This window comes from Rhinoderma darwinii, chromosome 2 (genome assembly GCF_050947455.1).
Source record: "Rhinoderma darwinii isolate aRhiDar2 chromosome 2, aRhiDar2.hap1, whole genome shotgun sequence".
In the NCBI taxonomy this organism is placed as follows: domain Eukaryota; kingdom Metazoa; phylum Chordata; class Amphibia; order Anura; family Rhinodermatidae; genus Rhinoderma; species Rhinoderma darwinii.
This window is the reverse complement of record NC_134688.1, coordinates 55,058,157-55,071,645: the sequence shown is the minus strand read 5'-3', so window position 1 is coordinate 55,071,645 and position 13,489 is coordinate 55,058,157. Positions and strand designations below refer to the sequence as shown.

Sequence of the window (13,489 nt, the reverse complement as noted above, 5' to 3'; positions counted from 1 at the left end):
GTAGGAACAACCCCTTCAGTGGCGTCGCGCTGTAGCAACCATAGCGGCTGCTAGCGGAGCCTCTGGCCATGGGGGGGGGGGTGGGGGGGGGCTCATGATGCGGGCCCCGTTACTTACGCCACTGTGTCCATATATAGAAAGTGATGTCAGGCGCAGAGCTTTTATTTTAACTCCTCCTGCTGCTTCAACAAAATGTTTAATTTGTATTCCGGACAACAGCTTTAAAGCTATGCACACCTTTAAAATCGTTTTGGTTTTTTTAAATAATCAGTCAGTGTGTTTTGTGCAGCTTTCTAAAATACTTTTTATGAAATACAATTTTTACTTTTTGAGATACAGCTGCTTTGTATTCTGTATACAGAGCAGCCGTATCTAGCGCTGAGACCTGAATCCGTCAGGTCAGTGGGACTGACGGGTTCAGTGTCAGCAGGTCCTGGGTCTCTGACACACAGGATCCACCTGTTATCGATCACATTTAAGTCATGAACTGTCAGAGACACGCAGGACCCACTGACACTGAACCCGTCAGTCCCACTGACCTGACGGACTCAGGTCTCAGCGCTAGATATGGCTGCTCTGTATACATAATACAAAGCAGCTGTATCTCAAAAAGTAAAAATAGTTTAATAAGGCTCCGTTCACATGTGCGTCAGGGCTCCATTCAGGCGTTCCATCTGAGCTTTCCATCAGAACGGAACCCTGAATGAATCAATACTGTAGTCAACTGCGCTTTGCATTCTGTTAAAATGACGGAACCCTTGCACAACGGAGACAAACGGAAAGCATTTCCACCGGATCCGTCAGCATTGAAATCAATGGTGATGCAAACGGAAACCTATGGTTTCCGTTTGTTTCAGTCAGGGTTTCGTTGTGACGGAAAGCTCAGATGGAACGCCTGAACGGAGCCCTGACGCAGATGTGAACGAAGCCTTAAATGTAATTATAAAGTTGTACCAAACAAACAGATTTTTTTTTAAAAGGTATACATAGCTTTTCACGTAATCTGAACAGGGTTTAAAAGGGCAACAAATGGTAAATGCATACGAAGGCACTGAATTCTGTGCCCATTTGCCACTTATTGCCCCTTTAGTGTCCTTCTGTTTTGTGGCCCCTTGATGTCCATTTGCCAGTCCCACATTTCCCGAGCATGCACAATGTTACATATGACTGTTACACACTGTATCTCTATAGCAGTGGTCCCCAACCAGTGGCTTGGGAGACACATGTGGTTCACAAGCCTCTGCTGTGTGGCTTGCCCTAGGGTTGCGATGCGGGCAGGGCGGAATGAGCTTTTAGCGGGGGTCGTCCCCCTCTTTCTAAGGATTTAAATCCTGCGGTCGCTATAGACCGCGGCATTTAACGAGTTAAACGAGCGGGATCGTACTAGAGCACGATCCCGCTCGTTACTCTGAAGTGTCGGCTGTAACATACAGCCGACCCTGGCATCGTACGGAGTGGGTTCACTCAACTTTGGCGTATGGATACGTCAAATGTAGGGAAGGGGTTAAACGTGGCTCTTGTCCATTACTCTAAATTTAATGTGGCTCACAAGGTATAAAAGGTTGTGGGGACCACTGCTCTATAGCAAAGTAAATACTTGGCTCAAATTTTTTTTGCTGTAAGAATGCTGCGCATATTTGGTCTATTAATTATAGAGTCTGCATTGTGCTGACAAGTCCATTTAAGAATGAATTTTAAGCGACAATCTGTCAAAATTTTGTAGTCGTAAATATTTAAAGAGTCGCTTTCAGATGGTAGAAGTGTAGATACTGTACAACATCGTACTGGGACTGCATTAGAACATGACAAGATGGAGCTGTGGGGTCATGACGTCTCAACTGTGCCCGGCTCAATAACATTGCTGCATATTTAATCTGATACAAGTGGACTAGATTCAGTTGGCCATTCATTTGTGTATTATGTATTATAAATGGGATGAATAATGATGGCATTTACTAAGAACCCTTAGTTAATTTGGAATAATAATCTTATTACGGTCTAATCCAAAGGGGAATTTTAATATTATCAGGAAGATCTGTTTTGGATTAACAGAAAATTGTTAACTTTGGTGCAAACCTAGTTGTGTCCTGCAAAAGGTTCTTGTTTGCATCCTGATTCAAGTCTTAACCTGCTCTCTGTTTTCAGCCCATTTCCAGCTGTCCGCTACCAGCCTATATTCAGCTATCCGCTACCAGCCTGTATCCTGCTACCAGTCCGTATCCTGTTACCCTCCATCAGTCTGCATCCCGTTGTCTACTGCCAGTCTGCATCCGACTACCTGTGACAAGTCTGAAGCTTACTACCTATTACTGTGTCTTCCAAACCGCCTCCATCTGTTAAGGTACCATCAGCCAGCGCCTTTACCCTTGGTGTGCTACACCATTGTATCCTGGTCCAATGGGCCAGCCGCTACTCAGACCGGGTCCACCTTAAGAGGTAGCGACCTGGTAGTTTTCCCACAGCGAAGTCCAGATCCCCATACGGGGGTTAAAGAGTGAAGAACGGAGAGACAATTTAGATAACGCCCTTAGATGTGGACCTAAGTCAAACCGGTGGAGTAGCCCAGTGGGTCCACAACCCGCTGATCATAACAGAGTTTGGTTCTAAGTTCTAATGTTTGTTTTTTTTACTTAGTCATGAGAGTGCAAGAATATTAAAAATACCTTTATATACTTGAAGGGGGCTGAGATACAATACCAGACGCAACCCTTCGACAAAAAGGTAGATGTTTTCTTTTAAATTATTTTTTTTTTAAATCTAAGACAACCCCTAGAAGCCATCATGCACACAGTCGTTCAGCGTCTACATTGTATTGATTTGCTATATACTGCTCATAGCCTGCTACAGGCCCATACTGTGTCACATGGAAGACCTACTTACTCCGTGTGCTACCGTAGAGAGTCTCATTTTAGACAATACAGGGTCTTTGGAAATTAGCCTACTTGAAAGAAATATAAAATTTTTGTCTTTCTGGGTCTTTATGCCAATGTTCACATGTTTTCATGACAGAATGGCAGATAAAGTAAGACACATATTAGCAAAAAAAAAAATAAATTTAAAAAGTCACACATCACAAGTACTTGCAGGTTGCTTTCTAAAATAACAAGTCATTTTTAACATGTTTATGAAATATTCCAACCAGAACTTCATCAAAAGTCCAGCGAAATGTAACAGTAAAATAAAGTTCATCATGAAAGAGTCACAAAAACTACTGTTCAGTACAAACAAGTTAAAAATTGGTTCATGGTTTCATATTAACACCGAACTGAAAATAACACATTCCAGTGCTAACACACGTGAACGAAATCCTGTAACCGAATAAGAAGGTCCTTCTGCAAATCATTAAAATCTCCTCCTCGCATTATTGGTTTGGGAAAACAGCTTTTTCATTATGAAAAATAGACCGAACAGAATAATAAAACTGTATGGTTAGCTATACAAAATAAATAACAAGTCTAGTGACGGGATGAACTCGCTTTAAATGCAATATTTGGAGATATACAATGATTTCATCAAGGCAGCCATTTTTTCTTCAAGGAAGATCATCTGTTAAGGTATATAGTCCCATAAGAATCTCCTATTCTCTACATGTTTATAATTGTAATGCCGCTTTCACATGGCCGTAATAGGGGCTCATTTTAGTGTCTGTATTATCATAGCCACAATACCTGGACGGTGGACCTCCTGTGGCTCAAGTGAACCAAACTTAGGTTGGCCATACACATCAGATGTATGTCGGGACCAGCCGACCATCAAATGTGTATGGAGGAGTCCCCCAACCCCCCCCCCCCCTTGACGACAGATGTCAGGGGAAGAGAAAGGTCAGGCAGGTCGAATTCCAACTTGCCGAATCCTGTAGTTTGCAAATAGAAAATCCGCTACCAGAGGAATCAGGCAGCGACTTTACTCCTTCTTCCTCCTAGTCGGGAGAAATAGTTGTCGGTCAAATAATCGTTCGGCCAACAGCCATCTCAAGGTTATGGCCAGGTTTAGACATTCAGTTAAACCATGGGAGGTCCGGACACTGAAATGCACTCCCATTATAGCTGTGTGAAAACATCCTACTGGTCAACATTATGGTAAAAATATATGTCAAATTGACTAATAGTTTAAGACAAATAATTAGAATCATTAAAGCAGCTATGGACAAAATACTGAACAGCTTAGGAGCCAACTTGACATTCGTCACCCCATGCATGTCATGGAAGTCAATAGAAAACTATGCATGAATGTACGCACCAGTAGAACATTTCTGGGAGCATGGTCTACCTGACTCCTTGGGTTTGTCAAACCCTGATAAATATAAATAATATTAATATAAACTGTATAATCTATATCTTGTTGATCTACATCCCTTCTTTTCCTTTGAGTTACTTTATCCTGTAACGAAGCTGGGGTTCCCGAGATGTGTAGTTGTATTGCATAAGAATAAACAAACAGTCTGTTGAATAATCTAAAAGATCATAAGGGTATGCTCACACTGCCTATTTTCTGACGTTTTTCAGGCCGTAAACGCCCGAAATACGGCCGCGAAGAAGAAGAAGTGCAGGACACTTCTTGGGACTTTTTTGGAGCAGTTTTCCATAGACTATTGAAAAAAGCTCCAAAAATGGCCGTAAAACAACGCCACGAAAATCGCGAGTGGCACAAAAAACTTCTGAAAATCAGGAGCGGTTTTCTCTTGAAAACAACTCCGTATTTTGACTCTGCGTGTGAACATACCCTTACACTTCTCTTACATACGATCTCAGGTCGGGCTCTGTTCACACTGCTGTTAGGTTTCAGATTTTCAAAAATTCTCGTAATAATGGAAGCCATAACCATAGTGTGAACAGAGCCTTAATCTCCTCCATGGATGTATGTGCAGCCAAGCAGAGGAAGAAAAAAAAAAAAAAAAAGAGTGGAACACGCCCAATGAAGTCTTCTTTTAAGCTTTATTTCTTAGTAGAAAAAGCAGGTAAAAACAGTGAGTACTACATAGGCAGCCTGTATAGTACTCATTCTTTTTGCCCGCGTTCTCTACTAAGAAATAAAGACTAACAGAAAACGTCATTGGGTGAGTGCCAATATTTATTTTCCTAGATAGATACACACTTAGGCTATATTCACACAGAGTTTTTTGCAGGAGGAAAATTCCTCCTGCAAAAACTGCTCCAGTAGGTTTTTGCACAGTGGTTTGACAAAAACTCGTCAAAACACTCGTCAAGGTTTTTTTTTCCTCTTTCTGACTCATTGAAATGGGGTTTTGGAGGCGGAAACCGCCTCAAGATGGGTCATGTTGCTTCTTTTTACCACGACGAGTTTTTTTTACTCGTGGTAAAAAAACTCGTCTGCCTCCCATTGAAATCAATGGGAGGCATTTTCGGGCGGTTTTTGAGGAGTTTTTGGGCGCGGTTTCTGCCCCAAAAAACTCGTCAAAAAACTCTGTGTGAACAGCCCTCTCCCTGCACGCCGATTTTCGCAGCATTTTTTACCCGCGGCCATTGAGCGCCGCGGACATAAAACGCAGCGAAATACGCTCTCTCTGCCTCCCATTGATGTCAATGGGAGGTCAGAGGCGTAAACGCCCGAAGATAAGGCATGTCCCTTCTTTCTCCCGCGAGCAGGTTTTACCGCTTGCGGGAAAAAGACGCCTCCGCCTCCCATTGAAATCAATGAGAGGCATTTTCAGGCCGTTTATGACGAGTTTTGCGACGCGTTTTCCGCATAAAAAAAACTTGTCAAAAAACTCTGTGTGAACATAGCCTAATGAAGATTTCCACTCAAAACGTCACAACGGCCATATATTAAAACAAGTTAAAGCCAAAGTTTGGTAAAAAAAAAAATAATTTTTGATTTAATCGCAGTGGCCCTTTTTGAAAAAAAATTATAACAGCCATATTGGTCAACATGTTCAATCAATAACAAAGTGACCGTTCATTCATAAGTAAAAACCAATATGGCTGCACTTCCTGTTGTCAGTTTTGTACAAAATGCCACTGCGGTAAAAAAATACAAAAAACAGAACAGAAACATGTTAATATTTCTAAGTCAAACAAAAAAAATGTATAACAAAAACCAATAATAATAATAATAATTATTATTATTATATCCAAACTTGGCTGCTGCCCTGATTTACTAATATTTGGTCACTTTTACATTTTGGGTGGAAGTGTTTTTTAAATATGCATAAAATACTTAAAGGAAACTTTCACCTTGCCTTATCTTTGTTTTCCTTAAATGTGTATATGAAAATTGATATCAACTTAAAAACATTTCACCCTGTGATGACCTCTATATATTCCCCACTGCCCTTGAGACACATACCCATGTATGACCGCTCTACATCTTTGTCAGATAATTAAAAACTTGTACAGCAATATGGACTGCTGTAAAGAGTAACGTCTATTTCCCAAATGCCCAAAATTCTAATACGAAACATAATGAACCAACCTAAGCAAATAGACTGGTCCTATGTGGGCACTATATTCTGAGCAGACAGTTGTCTGGGTTCCTTCATTAACATCACTTCCTTGATCAGAAGACAAAGGCCACCAGTCAGCACTAACATCTCATCAGCCATGATTATTTCCTGATGTTTTTGGCAAACTGGCTGAAAGAAGCTTATAAAGAGCTAAGTCTCTCACTATAACCAGACGAATTAAAAAAAATGATATATTTACATATTAAAGACCATGTTCCATAAAATCATAACTGTCCAGGAATAAATAAAATAGTCATCAACAGCAAGTACTTTTGTACGGCAATACTCCCACAGTATCAGATCCGCTTTCTGACAATTTCACATTATTGTGTTTCCTTCTTTTTTTCACCTTCTGGGAAAACACTAGTTGAGTTACTTAGAAATACAAGTGACAACTTTTGATCTTGAAATACTGTAAGCGTCCTTCACATACAAACAGTAGTTCTTCATGTCAGGGCTCCTCACTTCTTGAAGGGTGTGAGCTTAGTGATTGTGTTCCAGAACGGAGAGGTCTTTCTCTTGGGTTCCGCAAGGGAAAACACCTGCTGTTGTGGGATGCTGGTGGGCACCGTGACGTGCCGCTGGTGGATGGGATGCAAGTTTTGATGAGGAGGGACTGCAGGAATTCCATTGTAAGTGACACCTGTGGCAGAAGACAGAGATGAAGTCATGTCCCTCATAACAAAAAATAATTTGAAATACATTATATTTCTGAACATTTCAACCGCAGGTATATGTGGTCTTCCTTGGATATCTGTACCTTCATATGGATTCTAGCGCGCCTATCTATATATTGACCATGATGGTATAGACTGGGCAATACAGAGAGTACATCAGCTGTAAGGGGAGTAGAAAATAAGAGTATGCCAACCCCAGCCCAGAATACACAACCATCTAAAGGGGATCGGTCAGCTCTCCTAAAGGCCTGTTCACATCAGCGTCACCCTTCCGTCAATGAGTTCTGTCAGAGGAACCCATAGCTACCACTTGCATTACTATTGATTTCAATGGTAATGCTTTCCGTTTGTCTCCTTTCCGTAAGGTTTCTGTTTTTTGGGCGGAAACGATAGCGCAGTCGACTGTGCGTCAAACTATGACGTGCTGACTATAACCCCTACATTCAGGGTAGTTACTTTAGTCTCCATGAGATTTCCGTAGTGTACAATCCTTGCCGAAACTTGACATGAGGACCATGTATTATCATGGAAGTGTGGAATGCATTTATCTTTTGGATGTAGGTAGTCCTTGAAGGATTTGTTAACTTTCAGAGTCCTTCTACCCACTCAATGGAGGTAAACTAACGAATATGAGAAATCCAGATGTGGCATGGGTATTTGGATAGGTAGCAATATAGTAACATGAAAGTTTTACTGGGTATAGATTTTCTGGATTGGGTTCAGGGGGTACGGGCATAGAAGAGTGAGGCAAAGGCCTAGTAAATAAAATCATAAAAGTTATTGAGGATGGGATTGGTTTCGCTCGATGTATACAAGTCCTATACTGTATTATGCCACTGAAGTCATGATACCGGCCACGCGGCTCATCGAACTAATACTGGTAATGACAGGATGAAGGACTTCCGAGTCCTACTTGTGATTAGTTCATGTTACCTGGTAACAAAATACAGGAGGAATTGTCCATGAACTGCGGGTTACCCCTCATACACATGGACAATGGCAATGCTAGGTAAGTCAATTATAAAAATGACCGCTGAATGTCACATTGTTGGGGTTAGATCCAGCCTCAGGCCTTCGCTATGCTGGTAGTCTGTTCCTAATTATTTTTGCACTGGCAGAGACAGTCTCCCAGCATATATTGATTTACTCTCGTCTAGTAGTAGTATTATACTTTACCAAGGTCTGGTGCATTTGTTGCATGTCGTGTATGTGCAGGTCCATTAAAAATATGAGGGGGGTGGGGAGTCCTTTGAGGGGTTAAATGAACACTAAATCCATAGTGGAAAGCAAATTAAAAGTAAAACTTTATAGAAAATATAACGCTGCTGTTATTACACACAAATATGGAAATGTTTCGGCAGGTTGTCAGAATTGGAGACATGCAAAATAAAGTAGTTAGAAAATTAAAAAAGATCCCACTCCTATTATGACAAGTATTTTCATTGCATGAGGACAACCGCTCACCAGCCGGAAAGGGCAGAAATCCGGGAACAATAGACTGTATTTAAATGAAAAGTAGATTTTTTCCCCCATGTACCGGGCCGTAAGGGGTACATGACTATGCCAACACCACAGTGCCAGTGAAATGACCTTGGTATACCAGTTTACTATTCGTCTGGACTAGAGAACCAATCACCCACCTTTCATCTTCCCCTGCCTTGACTTTTTTGCATTGTTCATGGCTTGTTTCTTTTGGTCTTCTGATATTTCCATCCCTAATAAAAAGGCAAAACACATCTGTTCAAGAACGAAGATAAGGGTTATCCCAACTACAAGGTGTAAATGTGGAGCAATAGTTGAACAATATGTGGCATCCTGGTAACACACTGTTCACATTGCCACTTTCTCCTACAGCTTAAACATGTATATATAGGTTATGTATGTCTTCCTTTTGATTGTTTTTCACTGGTTCACTTGGGGGGGGGGGGCGTCGACGGGCTGTTTGGTGGCTAGCTCCACTCCAAGCCTTTGTCCCAGGACCATAGCGGCTCAGGATCGTGTAAAAGTATACGACTCCCCCAACGCTGTCAATATGAGCCCTGAGGATATGTCCAGTGCCAGTTAATTTTCCTATAGGCCCCTCCTGAATGCATTCTCTGAATATGTATATGGGATATGTCCGTATAATATAAATAGAGGATAATAAATCTATCCAACATCACCAACAGGATGATGTACAGATTCAGAACAAGCCGCATACAGGAATAAAATGCTAGTCACATTATTATAAAGCTTTGTGGGATGTGAATTAATACACAAAAAGGCAAATATTATAAAACAGCGAAGAGGACCCCCGTCTCACAGAGCTCACAATCCATCATCCCTCTCTACATCAACAATCCACAGTAACACCATTTTATATGTCAATCTCCATATATTTCCCCAACAATCCAATTTGCCTTGTTGAGGGTATTTAGAGAGCAAACTAAATATTTGCCCCAGGAGAAAACCCTAGCTACAGATCAGATTTATAAATGCAGTAACGCTATGGAAGACGGGCAGGTTCAAGCCATGTAACCTCGACTTAAACGTTGGGCAAAACTGATACACTATGTTAGGTCTAGTGCAGGACCCGAGGGGGTGGGGCATGACAGGAATTTAAATGATACCAAAGAAAGTGCTTTATGCCCCACCCCCTCAGGCCCTGCAGTAGGCATAACACAGTGTCAGTTGTGTCCAGAGTATACCTTTAAGCCTGCGGTTATCAAAACACAAGATATGACATCAAACCCAGTAAAAAGTCAAGAGCAGAAGATTATAGTTACCAGTAGTGATGAGAAAATAAGGAGTAGCCAAGTGCGGTCTAATACTTGATGGCATGTTCTCAAATGTAATGTGTGGAATCCAGGCAAAATGATGCCTTCTAGTATCTGATATCAGTATATATAGAGATTATTGTGGGAGGAGACCAATACTAAATGTTGCTTCATTTGGAAAAATTCTGGCTGTTAGAACATTCCAGGAAGGGAACCCCTCCACACTGCAATACTGTATACTTTACTGCTTAAGTCAAACGTGATTCAGTCTTATCACACTTGTGAAAGTCCAGCAATTCCAAGCAAAGTTTTCCATTTCTATACAAGTCAACAGATGTTCAGGAGCTTATGCACACTTACATGGTCATTTCTAATGAGACCGCAGATGTTCACTCACACAGATCAAATATTTTAGGAATCACTCACAGTTTCTGATCATCAAAACCGTAAAAAAAAACTCAAAATCAGACAGTAACCACCACAACAACTAACAGCAACCCCACCATTCAACGTCGAAGGATTCTGGCCAATATATTGGTTGGGAAGAACGCTCCGTTTTTAGGTGGAGGTCTCTCCCTATTTATTAGGAGTGATTATTGTAGTGTCGTTTTACATTTTATTTTGCAGCTGTATGGACATCAGTGACCTGTTGTTAATATTGTACTAGAACGCAAAACGTGGCCCATGTTGGTGCTGGTGACTCTTGTTCCTAAAAACCCTTGGCACACTGAGGGCAGTGGCTCGTACTTTGAACAATATTTCTGCAAAATATTGTGTGGTAATAAACTTTTAATTGATAACATTGAGTTGTTTAAAAGATTTTTAGGATATGGAGGCCCCTTGAGGTCTACTAGATGGTGGCAAAGGTCCTAAGACAATTACCCTATTTGCCCTCCCTATAATTTGGCTGTGATTACATTCTTCTAGGGACAGTAGTGAATCTTTAATGTCAAATTCCTCGAAATTTAGCATGTAAAATGTACTAGTGTACATATGTATCAGGACTTTCCTTTAGCAACAAATCAACATTCCATAGGGACTAAACAATTGTAGAATATATTGACCAATAATGATTAGGCTACACCAATCATTTGAAGCAGGGAAGACTGGGCCCCATAGCAAACTTTTGACTGGGGCCCCCCCCTCCGCTGGGTATCACACAACCCCCCCTTGTAGATAGTGCCTCCCTATAGATTCCACCACACAGCACCCCCCTACAGATAGCACCATACACAGCCCCCTGTAGATAACGTCTTACAGCCCCAATCCCCCTGTAGATAACGCCATACAGCCACCCTGTAGATAATGCCATACAGAACCCCCCTATAGATAATGCCATACAAACCCCCCTGTAGATAATGCCATACAGAACCCCCCTATAGATAACGCCATACATAGTCCCCCCCCCTGTAGATAACGCCATACATAGTCCCCCCTGTAGATAACGCCATACAACCCCCCTGTAGATAACGCCATACAGACCACCCCGTAGATAACGTCATACAGACCCCCCTTTAGGTAACACCATACAGAACCCCCCCTGTAGATAACGCCACATAGCCCCCCCCAAAAAAAAACGCTTATAGTTTGTCCTACAAAAGAGATGTATCCCCTATCCACATGATAGGGAATACATGTGTGATCGCTGGCAGCGATAAGGAGGACGGGGGGAACGAAAGTCTCCCCAAGTTCTCCATGACAAACCTCGGACTTCCGGAGTCTGCGCAGTTCAATAAAAATGAAAGGTGCGCTGGTCACGCATGCGCACAAGCGCGACCAGTGCACAATTCATTTCTACGGAGCTGCAGACAGACCCCGGAAGTCCGAGGTCTGTAATGGAGAACTTCGGGGGACTTTCGGTCCCCCGTTCTTCTTATCGCTGGGCGTCCCAGCGATCACACATGCATCCCCTATCCTGTGGATAGGAGATGCATGTCTTTTGTAGGAATAACCCCTTCAGTGGCGTCACACTGTAGCAGCCATAGCAGCTGCTAGCGGAGCCTCCGGCCATGGGGGGGGCCGTGCCGGCAGTGCCGCATCTGCCATGAGGCCAGGTGAGCCGACGGCCTCAGGCGGCACCACCTACCCAAAGGGGGGGGGCGGCATTTTCAGCCCGGGACGGACTGGACCGGGGGGAGGAGCCATGCAGATGTGCCGAACGTCTGTAACACTCCTCCTCCTCTCTGACGCTGCACACAGCACATGCAGCCAGAGAGGAGCAAGTCTGCAGGAGGAGCGAGGAGCAGCACCAGAAGCACGAGGTAAGTTCCTGCCTTGCTGGGACCGGGACCCGTGACGTGAGTATACTGCAAGGGGGTGTCTGGGCATTTTACCGACAGCAGAGGGCTCTATGGGGCTGGAATAATCCACCCCATAGAGCCCTCACATCACTATAATGCAACGATTAGTGTGGGTGGGGGAGGGTCTGAGCGTCTGACTTTGTCTCCGTTCGCTAGGTTTCCGTTCTTTTGAACGGAAATAAAAGTTCTGCAGACTGCACTTTTGTTTCCTTTAAAAAAAACGGAAACTTAGCGAACGGAGACAAACGGAAAGCAACGGATACAAAAGAATTACCATTGAAAGCAATGGTAATTCTAATGGAGCCGTTGCTTTCCGTTTAACGTATCGATCCTCTCTTCCTCTGACGGAAGAGAGGTAAACGTATATTAATGCTAGTGTGAAAGAAGCCTTAGGGCCTGTTCACATCAGCGTTGGCTTTCCGTTCTGGGGTTCCGTTGGAGGTAACCCCGCAACGGAAAGTCAAACTGAAACCACAGCTCCCGTTTCCGTCACCATTAGCGCAGTCAACTATTGATTCCGTCACAAAAACGGAAACCTGCCGGAATGGTGATGAACGGAAACCATTAGCAATGTTTCCGTCACCATTGATTTCAATGGTGACTGAAACGGAAGCTGTGGTTTCAGTTTGACTTTCCGTTGCGGGGTTCACCCGACGGAAACCTCCCACGGAACCCCAGAATGGAAAGCCAACGCTGATGTGAACAGGCCCTAATCCTTCCCCATAAACCTGCCCCCGCTAATTAAAATAAATATATTATATAAACGTATATAGCGCTGTATCCGTCAGGTCAGCGGGTCCTGCAGGATCGAGCTGTTACCAATCACATCTAAGTTCATAACTTAGATGTGATCGGTAATAGGCGACCTAATGGATTCAGGTCTCAGCGCAATATACAGCTGCTCTGTATACAGGATACAAAACAGCTGTATCTCAAAAAGTGCAATTCATTTTCAATAAAAAGTAATTAAAACTTGCACCAATCGCAGTAATAGATATCTTTATATATCATAGTGACATGTCCGAAGTTTTCATCGGTGGGGGACCGTGCACTGAGGCCCCCACCGATCGCTAAAAAGAAGCAGCAGAAGTGCTCGGGTGAGCGATGTGCCGCTTCATTTATGATCGACTTTGAGCCGAGTGAGCGGTGTACGGACTCCTAGACTTTCTATTGAGCCCGTACGCTGCTCCAAGGAAAGCCAAACAGAATTGAAGCAGCACACCGTTCACCCAAGCACTTCTGCTGCTTCGTTTTAGCAACTAGTGGGGGGTCTCAGTGTTCGGACCCCACTGA

At 42.9% G+C, this 13,489-nt stretch overlaps 1 protein-coding gene across 4 annotated transcripts in view; it reads right to left on the bottom strand.

Moving 5' to 3' along the window:
• Positions 1–621: 621 nt before the first annotated feature.
• Positions 622–13,489, bottom strand: part of SPATA13 (spermatogenesis associated 13) — an 84,224-nt gene continuing 71,356 nt past the window's right edge. For all 4 annotated transcript variants that reach the window (XM_075851649.1, XM_075851648.1, XM_075851650.1 and 1 more), the window contains 2 exons: positions 8,781–8,855; positions 622–7,106 (listed from right to left, as the gene is read on the bottom strand). In XM_075851649.1, coding sequence (XP_075707764.1) covers positions 6,925–7,106; positions 8,781–8,855 — 257 coding nt within the window. In that variant the 3' untranslated portion in view covers positions 622–6,924. The remainder of the gene's footprint in view (positions 7,107–8,780; positions 8,856–13,489) is intronic.